The 23,296-nt window shown below is 43.7% G+C and overlaps 1 protein-coding gene across 1 annotated transcript in view; it reads right to left on the reverse strand.

Moving 5' to 3' along the window:
* Positions 1-1,411: 1,411 nt before the first annotated feature.
* Positions 1,412-23,296, reverse strand: part of ints6l (integrator complex subunit 6 like) — a 28,786-nt gene continuing 6,901 nt past the window's right edge. Inside the window, exons 3-18 of the mRNA XM_066715199.1 lie at positions 20,535-20,684; positions 20,238-20,327; positions 19,556-19,739; positions 19,282-19,410; positions 18,852-19,015; positions 16,505-16,657; positions 15,947-16,079; positions 15,442-15,536; positions 14,901-15,011; positions 14,392-14,607; positions 13,903-14,029; positions 13,580-13,722; positions 12,997-13,225; positions 12,138-12,500; positions 6,069-6,162; positions 1,412-5,555 (exon numbers count right to left, since the gene is read on the reverse strand). Coding sequence (XP_066571296.1) covers positions 5,456-5,555; positions 6,069-6,162; positions 12,138-12,500; positions 12,997-13,225; positions 13,580-13,722; positions 13,903-14,029; positions 14,392-14,607; positions 14,901-15,011; positions 15,442-15,536; positions 15,947-16,079; positions 16,505-16,657; positions 18,852-19,015; positions 19,282-19,410; positions 19,556-19,739; positions 20,238-20,327; positions 20,535-20,684 — 2,481 coding nt within the window. The 3' untranslated portion in view covers positions 1,412-5,455. The remainder of the gene's footprint in view (positions 5,556-6,068; positions 6,163-12,137; positions 12,501-12,996; positions 13,226-13,579; positions 13,723-13,902; positions 14,030-14,391; positions 14,608-14,900; positions 15,012-15,441; positions 15,537-15,946; positions 16,080-16,504; positions 16,658-18,851; positions 19,016-19,281; positions 19,411-19,555; positions 19,740-20,237; positions 20,328-20,534; positions 20,685-23,296) is intronic.

Consider the following 23,296-nt stretch of genomic DNA (forward strand, 5'->3'; position numbering starts at 1 on the left):
GGAAATGCCATGTGCTCTGCATATTACACACATGGCTCATGTATTAGTTTGTTCATTCCATTGTAAGACTATAATGACTGTTTTTGTGCCTTGTATAAGGAACGACTAAGTCTTTCTGAACCAGCACAGTCCAGCTTGTCCTAACAGGAAGGCCTTTGCAACCCAAATTAGATTCTGGGAGGTTGGACTAGAGGATCCAACCAGCACTCTGACCACCTTGACTCTTCATGACTTGATTAAATCAGTTACAGACTTTAACTGGTTTAATCAACTAACTATAAAATTGCAAGGACAGTGGCTATGTAGTACCAGGAGTGAGTCTAAATACTTTGGTCAGTGTGGAGTTGAAGCTGTCCCGGCATTTCCATTTGAGATAATACTCTCCAGTTGTCAGCACCAATACTTAAAACTTTGTATTATTTCTCCAGGGGTCAGAATAATTTTTTGGCATTCTGGTGAATGCAGCACGTTGTTTTCTGTGGCCTTTACCTTTTAATTTAAAGTGGCAGCAAAGTAATAGATACAGCCCTTCAAAATAGCATTGTGCCTATAACCATACTACTGTGAAGTACATACCTGTAAATCTTCCACAAGCGACTTTCACCTTCGAGCTACAAGGGACTTTGAATGGCTGTGAACGTCCATCTTGAGGCTTGAAACCAAGAGCATACCCTACAGGAGATGCAAGTGTAAACTGGCAGTGGGAAGCTGTAAAACCTGATCCTTCATCTTTTACAATCCCCCTGATTAATCTCCAAAAGCCTTCAACTGCAACTGAATTCAGCACATGGAGTAAAATCTTTCCCCTTTTCACTGCTTGAATGGGATGCCCTTAACATGGCAACATCTTGCATTTACAGATTTGCGGGACTCTAAAATATAATTAACTTATAAATGAAAGTCTTTAATAATTGTATTAGTCCACAGCTGATTGCAGCAATGCCTTATTTTAGTATGTACTCTTTATGAGGGCTAACCAGTTAGTACAGCAATGTCTGGATTTCCATCGGAGGCAGATAACCACCACAGTCTGGACCAATTCAGACAAGTATTGGTCTTGTTACGTTGCTGGAATCTCAGTTGGAAAGAAAATCAGGTGGTCTTGCAGCCCTGTAGCCGGGACCAGGGATGGAGAGCCCACATTTACTAACATGGTGATTTACTAAATCTAAGTCTTATACATAATTAAAAAAAATACTCCCACTCCTGAGCTCCTTTTCAAGCCTAATATAAAAATAATAAAAACATTGAAATGTCTGATCCCTCTGCTATCTGGGGTTGTCGGCAGGAAAAGGTAAGAGCAATTGTAAGCAACTCTGTTCCCTGAGTGAGAGGCTCCCCTGGGTTGAAGACTGAGGTTGTATTTATAGGTGTGGTAAAAACACAAACATAAAATTACACCCAAACAATCTTACCTCTCTGATATTTATTATTTTTAAAGTTTCTTTAAAAAAATCAAAAAATGTTCCATTTGATATATAATAACAGTTACAAAATGTTCTTTATACAACGTTTGTTTTCTGTAAAATATTTATTTTTTTATGCTCTGGTAAGAATACTGTCCAAAAATAATCTATTTATTTATTTACTTATGTATGAACATTAAAAAGTAATACACATCTTTCATTTAAAAAAACAAACAAAACAAACAATCTTTTTCGTTTTGTTAGTGCTGCTATAGCACAGAATGGAAGTTTGCAATTTCTCCACTTGTGCACTGAGGTGACAGAGAAAGGAGAGGGGCTGGGTGTGGACCATATCCGAATCCCTGCGATCTGCATTAGCGTACACTGGGAAGCCACCACAGCAAAATGGAAAAGGGACGCCATTTGGAGAAAGAAAAACAAACGAAAATTGAAAAATGGACCTAAGCGTCCACCATCATCTGAAACCGAGTCTTACTGTCCAGACACATCACACTAATCTGACCAATGAATTAAACCATCCATTTGCTTGATTTGTTATCATTAAAAAACATTAAATCACTTTCAGATTTCATATAATTTTGACCCACCCCAAAAATAAGAAACCTATTTTGAAAGTGGTCTGTGCATGGTATACAGTACATACCTGATGATTAAAAAAAGTTATCTGAATACCTCGTTATGGGAAACGTGTCTACAGCAATATGAGGGAATTTCACCGTTTGCATGTTCCATGCTCATTTTAATTATTTTCTATCTCCACTTCCACCACAGTACCCTCCCAGTTTCCTATGACAATCTTCAGTGACTCAGCTCACACTTGGGCTAGGCCTGCCTTCACGATCATGTGACTTCCCCATTTGATTGCAGCCTGACCACCGTCAAATGTCACTAACTGGCATTTGTTTATTTTGCATGTTTTCCCGATACCAATTTCTATCACAGGATGCTTGTCAGCCAAAAAAACGAAAGCACAAGATACAGACCCCTATTAAGTTTGGGGTTGATTAAATAGTTTTCGATTCCGTTCCGATCCATTCCAAATTCAATGAATACTTTTTGCCATTGATGTTACAGGCTCTACTGGAATTGAACTGAGAAAGGAATTACAAACTGAATTAGAATGGAAAAACTGGAACTGACCCCAGCCCTGCCCCTGAAGTCACTTTTTAAGGAAGTACAGTTGTGAGGATCTACAGAAAGAGCACAGGCGCAGGTGTGTTGCGCCCATGCAGGGGCGTTTCAGGAGTCTGGGCCTCTGTATGGAGGTACCTACCATGGGCAGACTTGGTTGGGATGACTGCTGTTAGGGATTGCACGTTATCCACCAATATTAAATGACTTTCCAATGTCTGTTTGCCTGGCCTTTGGTCCTTTCCTTCCCCTCCAGTTTATGGCACGCAGAATTATAAAGAAACAATAACAGGAAAAAAATGTTCGATCACTGAAACGCTATTCATTGCTCTGTGTCAAGTTCATCAAAAGGTGCAGAGTGGTGACGTCATTAAACCACCACAGCGAGAGGAAGGTGCCCTTTCGTTTGAGGAAAGCATAGCCACCAAAAAAAAACAAAAAAAAAAACTTGAGTTCATGCCAACCTCGTCAGGTCAGTTGAGATTTAGTTAAGGAATGGAAGGCGGTTCTAAGGCAGGCTGCAGAGAGAAATACGAACGGACGTGGGAATCCCCTGGCTGCCGTGCACAGAGAGGAAGACTGCTGCGGAGCTGCACTGAACTTGTGAATGAGTCAGGAGTTGCATGAGCATGAGCAATGCGTTAAAAATCATTTTCAAAAGCGCCAGAGCCAATACGTCTCGAAGTCAATCAGCCTAACAGCACAAAGCTTCAAATGCCACTCTATGTACATTTCCTAACCTCTGTCAAGCCACACTGATCTGGAAAATGCCATCCAGCATACAGCGTGTCAAACGGACTGTGAGTGTTTGCTCTTAAGATCTGGCCTCTTTCAGCCTTCCTTACAGTGTCCGTATCTCTTCCACTTTTTGCTCAATTAGCCCAGGTATCAAGGTTTTGCCTGAGGACTCAAGTATTATTAAAATTGGCATTTTTGCTTCTTCAGCCAAAAAAAGAGAACTTCAGGGAGTCTACTCTATTATGATCTGAATTTTTAAAATATGTTTTAAAAAATAGACACAAAACCACAGATTTTTCATCAAGATACAATTGAATGTTTTAAAAATGCCAAAACCAATAAAAAGAATAAAAAATCCACATTATATGTGATAGGTTCACTTTTTCAGCTGAGCAAGAATAAAGCAGTTGTTTTTTGTGTATATACAAGGAAACACTAGTCGTTAAAACTGATGGTTAATGTTACCCTTCAAGACAGAACAATCCCCCCCCCCCAATCCATCTCATGTAACAGTTAACATATGAACTATTTTGGATAAGTAAACAAAAACTTGACTCAGATGTGATGTAGCCACACTTCACTGACTTCCTGCGTTCCAGCTTATTTATCAGTGACAGAAAAATAAAAACATTAAAAAACAATTTACCCCTACATCGTGTCGATTCACTCACTCTCATTAGCTTACAACAGTAAAGTCTTAGGAGGTCCACAGAGAAACAATTACAAAGGTAAAAAAGGTGGGATGAAAGAAAAACAAACCAACAGTGATAAAATGGCATCTGAAGGTATTGCTTGTTAAGACCATTCGGATGTAGAACAAGTTAATCCAATACAGGCCATAACTAGTCTCCTCAGCTTCAGATTCTGAGGACATCAAACCGAAAACAGGCAAGGCCTATTTGGCTCTTGGGTAATTCCTAGCCTCCCTGTAATTTACAGATCCAGAATATGTTTATTCATTTATTTTGCTTTAGTTTTTTTAATGGTTTATTTATTTTTTTAGCCTCCTAGTCTCCTACTGAACACGTGAAAGAGACAGAGGATTAAAAACACATAATAACGAAACAGGGGGTGGGGGGGGGAGTTTAAATTAAAACAAAAAGAATCTGAGGTAGATCAGTTTCCTCACTTGTGCCACAGGGTCATCATTGGTGTCAATGAACTCATGCAGAATACAAGGGTTTGTAGGCAGCGGCCGCGGTGGGGATTTCCTGACTGTACCCCTTTCTTTAACTTCTCCTACCAAGCTTAACTAGCTTTTCCTGATTAACAGACACCTTGCTGATAGGCCCAGCTGCCTGTGGAGCTGCTGTCTTTGCTCGGCAAAGGAACGTGAAGTCAGGGCCTGAGATTGAACCGCTGTCTGTTTATGTACCATTTTACACTCCCCTTGCTTGGTTTTCTGTGGTGGAAATTGCAGGGGTTGGAATAGAAATCTAAGCTGTGCCATGTATTTCATGACGTGATGGCACCTTTCCTTGCCCTTACCTTCTCTGACACCATCCCTCCTCATTTATTACTATCAAAGATAATCTTTTCAGATGTGCAACGATCAAGAGTATCAAACGTTGGTCCTGTGGTGTCCAGTAATGAGGCCATCTGCCCCACTGCCCCTGCCCCCAGCCTGTAACCTCAAACCATGACACTTTCAACCCAACCCTGGAGAAGACCTGTGTGTGGGTAAGGGGAATGAGGTGGTTAGGGGGGTTTATTAATCTACGTGGCTAGTGGGAGTTGCATGTAGGTGTCATGGGGAGGGAGGGTGAATGTGGGTGTGTGTGGGTGGGTGGGTGTTAGGGGGGTTGTCATGAGTCTGATGCTCAGGGAGATCGGGTCAGATCTCATTTAGGCCTTCTGTATGCACGCTGCCCTGCGTGTCCCTGCTACTCTGCTCTCCTGTCTGTGTGCGAGAGCTCCAGTCCCTGACAGGGATTATGCTGAGCCCTTTGTTGTGTGGTGGCAGGATGCTGGCCAACACTGGCATGGAAAGGGAAGGTTTACAACACTGTCCCTCCTCCTCCTCCTCTTCTTCTTTTCTCCATCTCTCTCTCTCCCTCTCTGTCCTGGAGCGAGCGCTGGCTGTGCCGAGCGCTGGCGGCACGTGCGTGGCGCTGACGGCCGTGCTCTGTCCCTCCCGGGGGGGTACGGCCACGCCTGCGTTACCTGCCATGGATGTTGTTGACCCGGCTGGGCAGGTAGCGCTCCTCCACCTCTTCCAGGGCCGTCTCCAGCTGCTGGATCAGCACCCGCTTCTTAAACCTGCGAGCAGCGTAGGGGACAGTTGGGGGTGAAGGCGAGGGAGGGAGGGAGGGAGGGAGATAAGGTGGGAGCAAGAGAGAGAGAGCGCAATTGAACAAATGTACAAGAGAGAGACAGCCAGTGAGCGAGAGAGCGAGAGGACTCCCACTGACAGTCCAGGCAATGTTAACCACTTTGGATACAAAAAATAGAACAAAATAAAAGTTTATGTTGTCTGTGTCCCTCCCCTGTACTAATATGAGGGTTGCAATGCAGAATGCTCAAATCTGTGTGAGAGGATTTGGCAGATACATATTCCTAATCACAATGACTTTAATTACATAACCAAAATTACCCCTTAACTTCGCCAAAACTCTTATGTTCCCCTGCATTACTTAATTTCCCACAAGATCACACCCTCCCAAGAAGAATAGAAATAATAGCAAATCACACCAAAACAATAAATCTGTTTCTGACACTACAATCTCAAACAGAGAGAAGGCAGTGTTGTAGAACATAGAGTAATGTTCACACCTGGCTGCTTCTTTGATGGCATGATGGATAAAGTACTTCTGTACCTCCAGAGGACCCTTCACTTCTTCAAGTAGTCGGAATATCATCTCATAATCTGGAATTGGGAGAGGAGAGAGAAGCTTGATTTGACAGGGAGAAAAAAAAAAGCAAAACTGTACAGGAGGCATTTCAATAAGGCCCCGAGATGCCACGCAAAAGTCTTTTCAATGGACAACTTGAAAAGTGTATATGTTGTTTGAAAGAAAAGAAGAAGAAAAAAATAAAAGTGCAATTAAAGTGTTACTCCATGTTTGAGACTCAGCAGCTGCGTATGTCTGCGTCCCACCCACAGTTACAGACTCCTGTGCCACAGTTGCAGACTTCAGTGCAGCTGTAACTAATCGAGGCAAAGTGGCTTTCTGGAACCAAGAAAAACATGCAAAGATGCAAAGCCAAGCTATCAAGCAAAGGCCTGGCAGTGATAAATGTTAGGCGCAGCTGCATGTAAAAACAAGATTAAAGAACAAAAACTAAAATCAAAATGAAATAAATATTGAATATAAATGGGCTGCGTTCAATAAACATTTGGCGAACATAAACCAAACTGAAGGGCATTATACAATCCTGATTGTAAACGTATGACTGTGAAGGGCTCTTTAAGAACATTAGCATATGCAAGTGAGGTTGAGCTCATAAAACCCACGGTGGGTAGCAGAACGAGAGGGGAGCTGACTTCCTGTTCCGGGTGATTGGTTCATCTAGTATTGGGCTGTTGCGGGAAAGAGACCATTGCTGTAGTGTTCCTGCTTATTACACGCAATCCACGCTTAGGGCGGAAACAGACATTACTGTACTGCCTCTGTTAACTGAAGGTGCTCCACACTTAAGGCGGAAATTCTCAACCCGGCTGGACTGCTCCTGTTTACTGCTCTTCTGATGTAAGGTTTGACCTTGTACTTTTATGGTACACAGTATGGTTTAGACCCTGCTTCAGGATTCACGTGATGAATCGGAATAGGTAATTGATATTGTGATTTATGTGGTAGGCGTAACCTACCTGGTGCCTGAACAACATTATTGTTTCTGTTTATAAATATGCCGCCGCATAATTTGGCACCTGAACAGGGACTTCGGAAGGTAGTGCCTTCCCCTACTGTCATTTTATCTAAAGGTACGAAGGAAGTGTTGGCTTATGCCAGTCGCTCTCTAACTGCCCCTGAACGAAACTATGCTACTACAGAGCGTGAGTGCTCGGCAGTGGTTTGGGCGTTGGAGACACTATTTGGAAGGTAGGCAGTTCACTGTAATTACTGATCATGCATCACTTTTATGGGTTTTCCATGCACAGAAGCCAGCATCAAGACTTATTAGGTGGGCATTACGATTGCAGGACTATGAGTTTGTGGTTAACTATAGAAAGGGTAAACTGAATGAAGTACCAGATGTTTTGTCTAGGGCTTCCCCTGAAACAGTGGATGGAGTGATTCTAGGTATTCAGACAGAAAATTCTGTAAATGTTAATAATTGCCCTCCTTTCCCCTTCTCTTTTGATGATGTTTGGAAAGCCCAGCAAAATGATCCAGAGACATTATGTGATTGTGGAGGGTAAGGTGTATTGACAGATGAAATTGGCAGATGGTGGAGTGCATTACCAGATTTACATAGCTACATTTCTTCTAGTGGAGATATTAAGAGTATTCCATGATAATCCACTGAGTGGACACTTGGGTCGATATAAAACCCTCAAAAGAATTACCGCAATTGCCTATTGGCCTAAGATCTGGACGTATGTAAATCGGTATGTATGCCATTGCCAAACTTGTCAGGCTGTGAAGCCTGAAAATTGTAGGCCGGCAGGAAAACAGCAACAGACAGAAGCCACTTCTCCTTGGGAGATGATTGGTATTGATTTGATGGGTCCCTTCCTCCGGAGCTCAAGAAACAATACCCAGTTGTTAGTTATAGTAGATTACTATACTAAATGGGTGGAGCTGTTCCCTATTCGGGTTGCTGATGCTAAAACCATAGCTAAAGTGCTACTTCAGGAAATATTTACTAGATGGGGCACGCCACGATTTCTGGTCTCTGATCAAAGATCACAGTTTGTGTCCCATGTCTGGAAACAAACCTGTGAACAATGGAAAGCGGTGCAGAAATTGACAACCCACAGACTAACTTCACAGAGAGGGTCAGTCGCAACATTAAACCTATGATTGCTTCTTATGTTGGACCTCAACACAAGAAATGGGATATGTTTTTAAATGTTTCGTTTCGTTTTGCTATCAATACCGGTAAACTTGGGTAGACAAATTAGAGGACCATTGGAATTGGCTCTGAATGGACATTCTGTGAATCCCGGGGATCCTGCCTATCCTACCATACACCGACTTTCTCAAGTGAAAGATGCAGGTAAATCTAAGGAAGGCTGAGGCCCAACAAAAAAGCAAATATTATAAGCACAGGCGTGATGTCCAGTTTGCCCTACAGGATCAACTATGGGTGCGCAGCAATCCTCTTTCTAGAGCCTTGCATGATTTTTCAGCCAAGTTGGCACCTTGCTGGAAAGGGCCATATCGTGTTGCACGACAGCTAGTTCCTGTGAATTATGAAGTTGTACTTGAGGAGAGTGGTTTGGATTTTAAAACTGTCTACGTTACTAATTTGAAACCTTTTTACCCCACTGCCTTTGAACTGGAGGACACACAAAAGCAGCATTTACAAAATGTGTTTGACAATGATGATTTGGATGAGACCTTTTATGGGTTTTCTGAGTGACATTGTAGCCACTGAACTATTTGTCAGTTTCAGTAAAGGGGGGGGAAATGTGGCGAATATTAACCAAACTGAAGGGCATTATACAATCCTGATTGTAAACGTATGACTGTGAAGTGCTCTTTAAGAACATTAGCATATGCAAGTGAGGTTGAGCTCATAAAACCCACGGTGGGTAGCAGGACGAGAGGGGAGCTGACTTCCTGTTCCGGGTGATTGGTTCATCTAGTATTGGGCTGTTGCGGGAAAGAGACCATTGCTGTAGTGTTCCTGCTTATTACACGCAATCCACGCTTAGGGCGGAAACAGACATTACTGTACTGCCTCTGTTAACTGAAGGTGCTCCACACTTAAGGCGGAAATTCTCAACCCGGCTGGACTGCTCCTGTTTACTGCTCTTCTGATGTAAGGTTTGACCTTGTACTTTTATGGTACACAGTATGGTTTAGACCCTGCTTCAGGATTCACGTGATGAATCGGAATAGGTAATTGATATTGTGATTTATGTGGTAGGCGTAACCTACCTGGTGCCTGAACAACATTATTGTTTCTGTTTATAAATATGCCGCCGCATAATTTGGCACCTGAACAGGGACTTCGGAAGGTAGTGCCTTCCCCTACTGTCATTTTATCTAAAGGTACGAAGGAAGTGTTGGCTTATGCCAGTCGCTCTCTAACTGCCCCTGAACGAAACTATGCTACTACAGAGCGTGAGTGCTCGGCAGTGGTTTGGGCGTTGGAGACACTATTTGGAAGGTAGGCAGTTCACTGTAATTACTGATCATGCATCACTTTTATGGGTTTTCCATGCACAGAAGCCAGCATCAAGACTTATTAGGTGGGCATTACGATTGCAGGACTATGAGTTTGTGGTTAACTATAGAAAGGGTAAACTGAATGAAGTACCAGATGTTTTGTCTAGGGCTTCCCCTGAAACAGTGGATGGAGTGATTCTAGGTATTCAGACAGAAAATTCTGTAAATGTTAATAATTGCCCTCCTTTCCCCTTCTCTTTTGATGATGTTTGGAAAGCCCAGCAAAATGATCCAGAGACATTATGTGATTGTGGAGGGTAAGGTGTATTGACAGATGAAATTGGCAGATGGTGGAGTGCATTACCAGATTTACATAGCTACATTTCTTCTAGTGGAGATATTAAGAGTATTCCATGATAATCCACTGAGTGGACACTTGGGTCGATATAAAACCCTCAAAAGAATTACCGCAATTGCCTATTGGCCTAAGATCTGGACGTATGTAAATCGGTATGTATGCCATTGCCAAACTTGTCAGGCTGTGAAGCCTGAAAATTGTTGGCCGGCAGGAAAACAGCAACAGACAGAAGCCACTTCTCCTTGGGAGATGATTGGTATTGATTTGATGGGTCCCTTCCTCCGGAGCTCAAGAAACAATACCCAGTTGTTAGTTATAGTAGATTACTATACTAAATGGGTGGAGCTGTTCCCTATTCGGGTTGCTGATGCTAAAACCATAGCTAAAGTGCTACTTCAGGAAATATTTACTAGATGGGGCACGCCACGATTTCTGGTCTCTGATCAAAGATCACAGTTTGTGTCCCATGTCTGGAAACAAACCTGTGAACAATGGAAAGCGGTGCAGAAATTGACAACCCACAGACTAACTTCACAGAGAGGGTCAGTCGCAACATTAAACCTATGATTGCTTCTTATGTTGGACCTCAACACAAGAAATGGGATATGTTTTTAAATGTTTCGTTTCGTTTTGCTATCAATACCGGTAAACTTGGGTAGACAAATTAGAGGACCATTGGAATTGGCTCTGAATGGACATTCTGTGAATCCCGGGGATCCTGCCTATCCTACCATACACCGACTTTCTCAAGTGAAAGATGCAAGTAAATCTAAGGAAGGCTGAGGCCCAACAAAAAAGCAAATATTATAAGCACAGGCGTGATGTCCAGTTTGCCCTACAGGATCAACTATGGGTGCGCAGCAATCCTCTTTCTAGAGCCTTGCATGATTTTTCAGCCAAGTTGGCACCTTGCTGGAAAGGGCCATATCGTGTTGCACGACAGCTAGTTCCTGTGAATTATGAAGTTGTACTTGAGGAGAGTGGTTTGGATTTTAAAACTGTCTACGTTACTAATTTGAAACCTTTTTACCCCACTGCCTTTGAACTGGAGGACACACAAAAGCAGCATTTACAAAATGTGTTTGACAATGATGATTTGGATGAGACCTTTTATGGGTTTTCTGAGTGACATTGTAGCCACTGAACTATTTGTCAGTTTCAGTAAAGGGGGGGGAAATGTGGCGAATATTAACCAAACTGAAGGGCATTATACAATCCTGATTGTAAACGTATGACTGTGAAGGGCTCTTTAAGAACATTAGCATATGCAAGTGAGGTTGAGCTCATAAAACCCACGGTGGGTAGCAGAACGAGAGGGGAGCTGACTTCCTGTTCCGGGTGATTGGTTCATCTAGTATTGGGCTGTTGCGGGAAAGAGACCATTGCTGTAGTGTTCCTGCTTATTACACGCAATCCACGCTTAGGGCGGAAACAGACATTACTGTACTGCCTCTGTTAACTGAAGGTGCTCCACGCTTAAGGCGGAAATTCTCAACGCAGCTGGACTGCTCCTGTGGTACACGGTATGGTTTAGACCCTGCTTCAGGATTCACGTGATGAATCGGAATTCATACGGGGAATTGGACTTGAGTGATTTGTTTTCTTTTGCAGTGTTTTGTTTTGTTTTCTTATTTTATTTATGTTTTATTTCAACTGTGTAACCGTATTTGGTTTCTTTTCTCCTGGTAAATGTTAGCAGTTTGTATTATCACACCAGATTATAAAGTCTACATGTTGACTACTGGTAATAACCTGTTACGGGTGTAACCTACCTTGCACCCGAACAACATTATTGTTTCTATTTATAAATACGCTATCACAACCGTGCTAAGCTTAATCCTTTTTTCCTCTTCTTCTTCTTTGTTCTTTTATTCATTTTTTAACAAATGAGAATAAAACGCAATTTTTAAAGTGTAAATCTGACAAGGTCTTGATTTGAGAGTGTCTCTGAGGTGAGTTAAACATTCTTGAGTGACTTTGTAACATCTGGAGTTTATGTTTCCCCCTCTGCTTCAGAGAAGGTCTGTAATCAAGTAGGAGAGAAAACACAAAGTGGCGTCAAAGGCGGGTCTGTAGCCCTGCCTGCCTGCGTGCCTGCGTGCATGTGAGCAAGTGAGTGTGTAAATGTGTGAGTGAGTGTTTGTGATTATATGTGAGTGTTTGTGTGAGAGTGAGTGTAGGTTCTGTTGGCGAGGTGACACTCACTGCGGCCGGGTTTCCGGACCTCCTTGATGACTCGCGTGCGCAGCTCAGCATTAGAGCCGTCTAGAGGCAAGATGCTGACAGTCCTGTGGACGCCTGGCTGGGCCTCCTCCCCGCCAACCTCCAGCAGCCCCTCCTGGTTCAGGATGACCCCATCGTCACAGTTTTCTGGGTGGTCACAGGGCACAGGCCTCTCGTCCAGGTCATCTTCACCCAGCCGCCCACCGTCCTCCACCCCGGGCTCGGCCTCACCCGCTGGTTCCTCTGGGCCCAGCGCCACAGACTCTACCCCATCCAACCCTGGCCAGCCCTCTGGCTTCCTCTCCCCATTGCTCTCCACCCCTGGCACGCTGTTCCCGTCAACACCTGGAGGAGGAGCAAACACAACATGGCATCTTACAGCAGGAGCACTGCAGCATTCTTCAAATCAATCAACCAATTTTTATTTTGTATAGCGGCCTTCGCAGATCAGCCACAGAGCACCTCACAGATTGAAAATCTACCGCGATTCTGCATCTCATTCTGGGCACCTGAGCTCTTCATTAGATACATCAACTTCACTTGAACCAAGTCTGTGATTTAAAGAGGCCTGCTGGATTGTGTTCTCTACTTTGTTGTGTAATCTACGTTGATAATTGAAAACTGCTTAAACAAACAAACCAAAAAAAAAACATATGGACATAATGATGCATTTCCTCCCCTTCTATCTCACACAACTGAAGCAACTAGCCCCCCTATTCCTGTTCCTGGATATCATTTTCGATTGTACTACTTTGTGCATGTGTCCCGGCACCTGGCCCCTGAGCTAGGCCAGTGCCCCAGCATCACCCCCCCAACACATGGCAGACTAGGTGAGCTGTACCTTTGTGCAGTGGGATAGGTTTGATGATGTTCTGGTGGCCCTGACCCCCGGGCGGCCCCTTGCCCACCACATGGTTGGTGATGATGGGTGGCGTCTGGGGCCGTCGCAGCAGGGGGGACATGCTCCTGCGCCGCTTCAGTGCAGCCCCTGAGTTGGGGTCTCCCCCTGCTGCCCGCTTCTTGTTCTGGGGGCCGGTCACAAACTCGTCCGCCTCGTCAATCATCATCCCCTGAAGAGAAACAGCAGAACAGAGGGCCCTCAGCATTTCACACACAGGAAGTGGGTCGTATTTTAAAACACGGGAATGATACAGCAAGAATGGTCTTCAGGTGTGTATTAAAAATTAATAAATTAATAAATAAAAAACACACACATTATACCTATATATACACACACACACATGAAATATGAATCATACAATAATCTATTCCGAAAGGCTGGAGATCACTTAAATAACGAACAATCTGTTGGAACAACAGAATAAAGGAGTGGGTATTGTACTCCCCTGCACTAGGGCAGTGAAGACCCAAACAGGGCGAGAATTTCAGATAGAGACCCTAGGCATGAAAGCAGCTCCGGGTACCTTCTTGTCCTGTTTGAAGGGATTGCCGAAGGTGTGCAGCCTCTTGGGCTGGTCTGGATCAATCTCCCGAAGAGGTGAGGGCATCATCTTCAGGTACTCCTGGTAGTTGCCCATTTGTGCCACTGGGATGCTGTGCAAGTAGTCTGCATGGAAAGCACAGAGCAAGTCAGAACAGAGTAACATCCTTTTTTTATTAGTTATTGGTCACCTGCAAATCACCTGTTACTCACATCTCGAAAGGAACAAGGGAGGAGAGGATGGGAGAGGGAAAAAGAAAAGGAACTGAGCCAGAAACAGAACCTGGACTGTCCAACAGAACGCACCTTCGTCCTGGCCACGGATCAGTTTCTGTGTCGTCCGCAGCAGGTTGGACCGCATGCGTGTGAGCTGATCCAGCAGGTTCCTGCGGGGAATGTCATAGGCGTTCCTGTAGGCCTGGGGCTTCAGGTCCTGGGGAAAGGGGGAACCAGAGGAGGGTGAGGACACACACACTGATATATAAACTAGTGTCGTCTCACTGGTTTGGAAAACAACTGGCAAAAGCTGTGGCAGTACTGAAAAAAAAAATAGGGTGAATAATTTAGCCTGGAGGGGCAACCAATCAAGATTGTTTAAATAATTAAACAAACATACAAATAAGCAAACAAACAAATAACATATTTCGTAATCTGAAGCCGGACGTGCCTGTTCCCTGCTTTGTTCTAAAGCACCTTCTGACTAAACACACTCCACTCTAGAGGGTCAGCTGACCTCATCAGGAGTTCTAAGCTGAGAAGGACACTGTGTCCCAGAGCCCTGTCTCTCTGGAATACCTTGTTTAAAAGTGCGATTTGGAAGCCAGCAAACTCCTTGAAGTTGATGTCTGTGAGCCGGAGAGGCGTCTCTCCAGTTATGCCCTGCAGGAGCTGTTTGAAGTCCTTGCGGTGGGCCAGGGAAAGTGCATTGGAGTGGTTCTTTACTTTGATGCCAGTTTCCTGAGGGGGCTTTTTACCCACAGACACAATAAGCCGGTCAGACTCTATTTTTGCCTGTTTGAAAGAAAGGAATGAAAATAGATTACATAAATAAAAACATAAATAAAAACGCACATTAAGTTATTTTTCTCTTGACTTCACCTATAACATTATCGCAGTGTAAGTTGACAACAGCAACTCTTCTCCAAGTGTTAAAACTATAAATAACTAAATCTATCCATAAAATCATATTATATCAATGCAAAGGAATTGTCAAGCAAAGTACTGATTTGGTAAAATGACGGGGCTATGAGATCTCTGCTGCAGACCAGAGGGGAGTGGAGAGCAGCGGCAGGGCGCAGCCATACCTGCTGGCTGAGCTTCTTGAGATAGGAGATGACACTGTAGCTGAGGCCACAGTCCATGTTATCCGAGATGAGACTGGGAGCTCCCATCATCCTCAGTGCTTTCTTCAGTGGCTGCAAAGACGTGTCAGGAAAGGCAACAGAGCACGGGAGACCGAGAGATGGAGAGAGAGACGAAAGCAGAGGAAGATAAAAAAAAAAAAAAAAGTGGGTGAAAAAACAAAACAAATTATAATCCATCACAGATCTTCGGCAGAGTAGTTCATCCTTTGAGTGGAATTTGATATGTTGTGCTACTGAATTTAGACACGTGTAAGTGTTAAAATGGTATTTCTATTGGAATATTTGGTGAAATATATTAAATATAATTATGATAATACTTATTGAGACAGAAAGAGATCGAAACATCTTGAGGAAACCTTCATCCAGCAGGGGATCAATACAGGCTGATGATGATGATTATGATATATTATTTGTGTGAATAGGGTTTAATCTACAGACAAGTACAAGGTAAAGCAGGAGGCGCACTGCAGCACTGCATTACCAAGAGGAAGTAGGGAGGCATTGTCTTCAGGTAGATCTCGAAAGACTGTCGCCATTTCAAGTTTGGTTTGAGTTTGTGCACTTTAAACAGGTCATCTGGAAAAGAGCAAGATCGCGTCACACAGTCAGGCATTGATCTTACACCTGTTGCTTCCCACATACACACTCAGTTCAGTACACTGATTATACTGAGAAGTGCAAATAAAAATCATACTTTTAAAAAGCTTGAGTCTACAGTTAACATTATGAATAAGTTACAAAAACAGACCAGATGAAACGGACAACATATTATTCATACTTACTTCATACTTACAACTGCTTTTAACAAAAATAAATACATAAATAAAATGAGGCATAAGAATGGGGAAGGGGCTCTTTTTTTTTTTTTTTTTTTTTTTTAAAGGCTTGTATTGAGTAACATGCACAATATCCTAATTATACGCAGTAAGCATGTCCAATGAACACTTGACCTGCGCTCCAGGTAGAATCCCTGGGCCTGCACCCACCTAATAATGGCAACAAGACTGGGTAGTTGTAAGGCATCACAAAGAGATTCACACAGGTCAGAGTGGTGCTGGCTTTCAGGTATCCAAATGGCTGTCCAAGGTCATTGTGCTTCCCGCTACTGCTCACAAACACCTGCCAATGGGCCAAACAAAGAGAGACCCCTGTTAGTGTTATTCTAATGACTATCAATCAATCAATCAATCAATCAATCAATCACACTGATTACTATTAGTAGTAATAGTTGTTTTTGTACTGCAAAAAGGGTATGCTGAGGAACATTTTCTTGGACATTATTCACAAGAACCACAATCATAAAATAATAACAACAACATAGCAGAAAAACAGCAATAACATCATCCACACTCTCATCCAAACAGACAGATATACAAAGAACAAGCCACAGGACTCATCAGTAACAGTTAGTGACAGGAAATTACGGACTGGACTACAGGATGTCCAATCTCCTCTGGAGGCCACAGCACCAGGAGGTTCCATTGACGAGCGGTTCCCCTTTTAACTGTCTCAATGCCAAGTCTCTGAGGCGAGCAATCCCATACCTGCCAGCACATGTGCGGGGACTTCCGCTCCAGGATGTACTGTGTGAGAGGCGAGGGCTCCAGCTCATACTTGTCGAAGGGCAGTTTGTCGATCACCATGGGCTCGCAGTCCACACAGGAGAAGCGCACCACGGGGTGGGCGGTCCGTGGTGGCTGTGGGCAAAGACAAGACATGTTAAGTGCCAGACTCATGGCGGAACAGAGAACGACACACACGCATAAAGATGCACAAGCCCTTGCACGCATACATGTTCACATGCTAACAAGGGAAAACAGAAGCAGAAAATTATGCCCCATGAATTCAGTTTATTTATTCCTGTTTTTCAACCTCCCAGTGCTCTCTGTGTGAACACGGGCAAGAATTTTGTTATCTCTCTCTCTCTTTTTTTGTCTCTATTTCTCTCATTCTCGGTTCCTCCACTTCTTAAAAAGCAGTTAATTTACCCCCAGAGGACATGCACCCCAGCTCTGCCCTTCCCCCTTGTGGCCAGTGACTTTAACAATCATGAGTGTGTATAATGGGGTCTTATTCACCCGCACACACTTTTGCAAGACACGTGGCACAGGCACTGTACAGGGCATGACACAGCTGCTAATACAACATACGCTAAGTATTGTTTAAGTGTACAAGGCACTACTCCTGCCTTTAAGTCAAAGCCAACCATTCCATGACTCTGGGTGACCCACTGGGGGGAGTAAAACATAAACACAGCCCAGTACAGTAACCAGGACACTTAGAAAAGCCATGTGTTTTTTCAGACAGCTGGCAGTGAAGGATTCTCTAAGATTACAAAGGCCACATTGTGTTCAATTTGCACTGCTCTGTTTTCCAATAAAAAATAAAAAACATGAAAAACCACAAGCTTCCAAAAAAAATAAAAAAATAAAAAAGAATCCATAGTTTGCTCAGGTTACATTTAAAACCAAAGACACTGGGCAAAGATTACAGTCAACACAAAATTAAACCACAAAGCCCCGCCCACCCCCCATCCTCAGAGTGAGTATCCACAGCAGCAGCACAGCTCAGCTTGTGGTCTGAATGTCTATACAATACAGAATTTACTTTGCCTCCTTGACACCTGCTCCTAGTGTGCCATTATCTGGCCAGTGTTTTCTGTGCTCTGATCAATATCGTAGGCCAATAAACAGAGACATACATATATATGTATACTTACGTTATCAGGGATCATGTATAGAATATAGAATGTTGTGTTATGAATAGTCAAAATGAGATGAAGTGTGCCCATCTGTCTGTCAATAATAATTTACAAACTCTCCCATGGTGCATTTTTATGGGGGAGCTGGGAATCTACAGTATTAATAACAGAACCTACAATACTTTGTTAAATCAAAAATGTACAAGCTGTCCCATTACAATTTCACTGGGGGCAGGGAAGGCACCTAAGAAAATAATTATATAGATAAGCTGGTTGAATGTATCTTATGTGAGCTGAAAGTCATTATGAGTGGAGACTTCCCAGCTCTTATTAGGAGTTTTGAACCACTCACAATTTGCACGCTTTATGAAGGCAGCCCTGCAAGGTTCACAAGAAAACATGCAGCTGCTCAAAACAGCTTGTAAATGAAGTCATAAATAAATAAATAAATAAATCATTTTTAAAAGCTCTCATGCTTAAGATTCTCTCCATCAGCAGTCAATATCTCAACACTTAAAAACAAAGGAAGTATCAGCTCCTTTTTCCTGGTTTGAAGAAATAAAATTAAATATGTGAGAATGCCAATGGCAGAGGCAGGCTGCCTCCAGCTGCTGTGAAAAAGCCTGCCTACAGCCTTTCAGCCCTGCAGCATGATCCCCAGTGTTTTAGGGGCACTGCAGCCACTAGAGTACACTCAGGTACCCAGGGGCTGTGCCTGCCCATCATTCAGCAAAGAGGGAACAGTCAGAAGGAAAGAGACAGCTATAGAGGGAGAGACAGATAGACTACGATAGAGAGAGTGAGACAGATAGAGGAAAGTGAGACAGAGGCACAAACAACACAGCTGGAAAACAGCTCAAGTAACCTTTCACAGCTGGTGTTCCTGGCACTGATTTAGAAATGATCTGGCATGCTTCCAAGAAATCACTCTAACCATTTACAAAACAATAAAAGAATAAAAATAAATAACACTTTAGTTTGAGGTACAGTTTGTACAATTGGCAGTTTATAAATGTACTATAACCAGGCTGTTAACACTGAATTATCAAAGGGTCTTGTACCGTTTGAATAACAAACTTAATCAGTAGCGGGGCCGGCAAACTAGCAGGTTATTCAGACTCTGTTAACACTCTGTCAATAAGTGCAGGGTTATTAAGTACTGATGTTATCTGTTTGGAGTCTCTGCTCACCAAGGTGGGCGAGTTCTGATCGGGCCAAAAAGACTCTGGGATGGGCCAGTGACCCACAGGCACACCAGTCTTGGGGTTGGGCCGGACGTAGATGAGCTTGTGGCAGCTGTGCCAGGGCTGCGGGCTGAAGGACGACACAGGCCGGGCTGGGTCCACAATACCGTCTGCAGAGGAAAAACACAGCACACAGGACTGAGCAGACAGCAGGGTGTGGATGGCTTCTGCTGCAAACATACAGCTGCAGGATGTCAAGTATTCGCCCCCTTCACCCATCAAGAAAAAGATTGGAAAAATTGTCAGTTTTATTGGCTTATATATATGAAGTTGGTAATCATCTTGATACCTTACATTACACTGGACTACACTAAGCCACATTACAGTAAACTACACACTACATTACACTACTATAATTATACTGAAAGGCGCATACCTTCTCCTACCAGAGGCGGGTCTGGACCGGCTTTTTCAAAGTTGATCACGACTCCACTCTGCACCTTCTGCACCAGTGACTCCAGACACTGATTCAACATCCTCTGGGTGCGGACGCAGTAGGACCGGCCTGGGGGGAGAAAGAGAGGGAAAATTAGGAGGTAGAAGTAGTAGAGAGAGAGAGAGAGAGAGAGAGAGAGAGAGAGAGGAAGAGGAGTGCAAGAAGGCAGGACACTGTGTCAGATCAGCATTTGCTCGGGGAGAGGGGCACCTACCCCCAGTGACCTCGCACATCTGGGTGATGGCGGACTCGTCGGTGGGGACGCTGCCCAGGGGCTCAGTCTCGGGGGAGGAGGCGCCCGGCAGCCGCAGCACCAGTGCGAATAGACGCTGATCCCACCGGAACGGCTCCTTTGTTAGCTCGCTGCCCGGCAGAGGGGAGTTGAGAGGCAGATGGAGCTGCAGAGGGGGAGGGAGGGAGAGTTTAGCAACAGAGACATCTTAAACCTTGTTGCTTTCTCCTTCCTTTTCAAGCTCACATTCAACCTCAGCCAGGGATGTCCATACCCAAATTGACAGGCGAGTGAACATTTGTCTTGTTGTTGTTTTTATTTTTAAGCTTCACACACAAGCTAACAAAGCTGTATTCAGTTATGTTCTACTTGGTGACTCACCCTCACATTGTAGATTTAGCACCCAGTTGCACAAGAGCCCAAAATCAAACTGTTACACAATGGGAGTCCTGTGTCCATCCCTGCTTTAACGCACTCTTCGCTGTGACTGTCTATTCTGCTACCTGCTTGATAGCCCCCCTTGATCCCCTATTTTGTCTACGCTGCTTTGCGCTAATATTTGATAAAGAAGTGATGGAGCAGCCAGCCTCCCATCCCCGCTCCCCTCCCATCCCTACTCCACTCAGTCTCTTGTAGCCTTATCTGTAAACACTACTGAACTCACTTCCTCTTGCACACCAGAGTTGTGCGTCAGCTTGCTCCCATCTGTAATGGTGATAATTACTGATGGCTCCAGGAAGAAAGGGTTACGGCCCTAGGAGGGGAGAGAGAGAGATACATTTAACAGTTATTTATTTTGTTCTGCCAGTGATAAAACTAAACTGTGCTGCAGTGACAGTCACCTGCGCTCAGAACCAGGGGACTGCCACAATGCAGTTCTGCTAGCCCTGAGCAGTGCAGCGCGAGTGCTGAGCACCAGGGGAAACAGGAAGGAAAAGGCAGCAGTGGTAGCTGGGCCTACCTGTCCGTAGTTGTCTATGCCAGACACGAGGCGGTTGAGGTTGAGTAGGTCGAAGGAGGAGCGCAGGGCCTGGCCCAGTGTGGTCAGCCCTGAGGCATGCAGGTTCTTCAGCTCATTCATGAACGTGGCGTGGTTCTCCTTCCAGCCAGCCTGCCGACACAAAACAGAAACATGGGTCACTGGGACTGCAGGGTGCATGGGATGAGAGGGCACTCAGTCCCACTATCTGGGCTCCTCCAGGAAATGTGCAAGAGGGAATCCTGGCATGGACTAGACCAGGGGTAGGCAACCCTGGTGTTGTGAAGCCAGAGTCCCACAGGTTTTGTAGGTGACTCTCAATCATCTAAATCACTAAAAAACAGAGAAAGCTGGAAATTCAGAGCAATTAAATAAATCACTGAATCAATTAATCTATTAAAGGACTGGCGGGAAAATGAAAAACAGGCACGTCTGTTGCACTCCAGGACCAGGGTGTCCCTACCCCTGGATAAACATCGAGCACACCTGGAGGACCAGCCTGTATAAAGCTGTATTGCACTCGTATAAGAGTGAAGCGATTTTGGCCACTGTTATTGCTGTTGGTCAGCACTTTTTGCAAGTGGCATCAAATCACAATAAAAGCCATGGATTAAGTGGTTGTATAAACACCTGGTAGTTGGTTTTCTGCCATTCTCTTTAAAGTTATTATTATGTAGCCATTAAATCAGAACATTTAATTAACAGATTCCAGAACGTTGCTTGGTGACTTATGGTCCACACAGTATCCAAAATAACAGTAGATCACAGTCACCTCATACAGAATACTTTTTTTATTTGTTTTTTCCCTGGAAATTCAGAATGAAAGTTTTGGAATGGAAGTTCAAAACACAAGAAAGCAACAGGACCAATAAAGCTTTCAAACGCAATTAGGCAATAGTACCCCGCCCACAGAGAAAATCCCCCCCTGCATGCATGCAGAGAGTTAAATAACAAATACTGTTATTTTTTTCATTCCAAATATATACAGTAGAGATGTGTCCCACCACAAGACTTTAGGCAAGCTCCCTGTTTGCTGTGCCTGCAGTGTAAACAAACTGAATGAACTGCTCCTCCACTTTACACCCACCCCCCTACCCCAGCCACCAACTCCAGACATCTAACATCTGTAACCTCTGCAAACGGGGAAACTAAAACACCTCCTTGGTCTTTTGAGCAGAGCCAGATAAGCATCAGGTGTGTGGCATTCAGGGCTGCCCCTGTGGGTCGAAACAGTCAGTTTATTCAGAGAAAGACTTATTGATTCGCGCAGGACTCTAAAACAAAAACACCACAAGGGACTATTTTTCTCAATGAAGACTTCACCCAGCCTTCAGAGGTTTTCCTAAGTAGACACTTCAAGCACTGGTCAACCAGTGCTCCACTGCTTTTAGACAGCCATCTCCCTCAGGTGCGTGCACACACACTTTCATGCACAACACATGCATGCAAGTACACAGGTCCACGCACAACACACATGCAGACATATGCACAATATGATGGCAAGAACTTTGGAGAAGAAGAAGAATCAGAGAAGTGCTGTTGAGAGCAGGGTTTATTTAAAATAAAACAAGTGTAATTTAGTGTTCAGTTCCCTGAGGACAACACCGGTATGAAACACAACCAGCAGACAAGCTCACAGCCATCCCTTTTGCTCAGTCCTGCCAGACAGATACCCATCGTAATCAGCTTGGAGTCCACTTTTAGGCTGGGACTTTCTCATCCCATCTACCTTAATGACTCAACCTGCTAACAGGCCATTTATTTCCCTTTCTCCCTCATATCATGTGGAAAGCCCTTCCAGCTTTATAGCTGTGACAAGGAAGTACACAGAGCATCGCAGAACACTACACTCTGCCAGATTCACAGTGTTATTACCATGATTACCATTACTGTCATGTTTTTCTCCAAGGCAACTGGCTTTGAACAACAGAACTGCTTTATGCATAACGAAAAACTGTATAAAGATCGAAAAAAAAACAGGCCTACTAAACAATTACACAGTAAAAAAATATGTACTGGTATGATATCTATCAAGACAAACTGGATTAACGATCACCTCCACCGCTGTTCTTGCAAAGCAGCATGCGACCCCCGACTGAGATCTCAAAGTGAAAGCTCGGTTCCTATAGCGAGGTCAAGTACTTTACCGCTTCAAAGCCTTCAGCTTAATCTAAGAATGACCTGCAAGCTTATGAGCCGAACGGTTAACAAAGCAAGACTCTGGGAAACAGCACGGGACTCGCAGCAGAGAAGACACTGGGAAAGCACAAGGCTCTGGAATGGGATTAGAGCCAGGGAATAATTCGGGCCAAAATTTCTAGCTCCTGAATATATATTTTTTAGTAGCCAGACCAAATTTCTAGGGGCCATCCAGCTCCTGATTACATTTATTTAGTAGCCAAACCTATTTAATTATGTCATGGATGCCTTGAAATCTCCTTAGTTAACAATGTGAGGTGCTTTTTGGAAAAATAACTAGTTTGAAGGTCTAAAGGCCAGAAAAAACTGTAACAAATAGTTATTTAGTATGTTTCAACTAGAAAATTTTAACTAGAACTAATACATCAATGTTATCATGGAATGTACTATGTGTACAATGTATCAATTTCCAGAACGTCAATCATTGTCCACAGCACTATGAAAAGTGACTAGAAATATGCATGGTCATACAGATTAAACTACATTAACATAAACGTCTATATAACTATCATACAAACATATATCAAACATATGCACACATGTAG

The sequence above is a fragment of the Amia ocellicauda genome, chromosome 10 (assembly GCF_036373705.1).
Source record: "Amia ocellicauda isolate fAmiCal2 chromosome 10, fAmiCal2.hap1, whole genome shotgun sequence".
Classification (NCBI taxonomy): domain Eukaryota; kingdom Metazoa; phylum Chordata; class Actinopteri; order Amiiformes; family Amiidae; genus Amia; species Amia ocellicauda.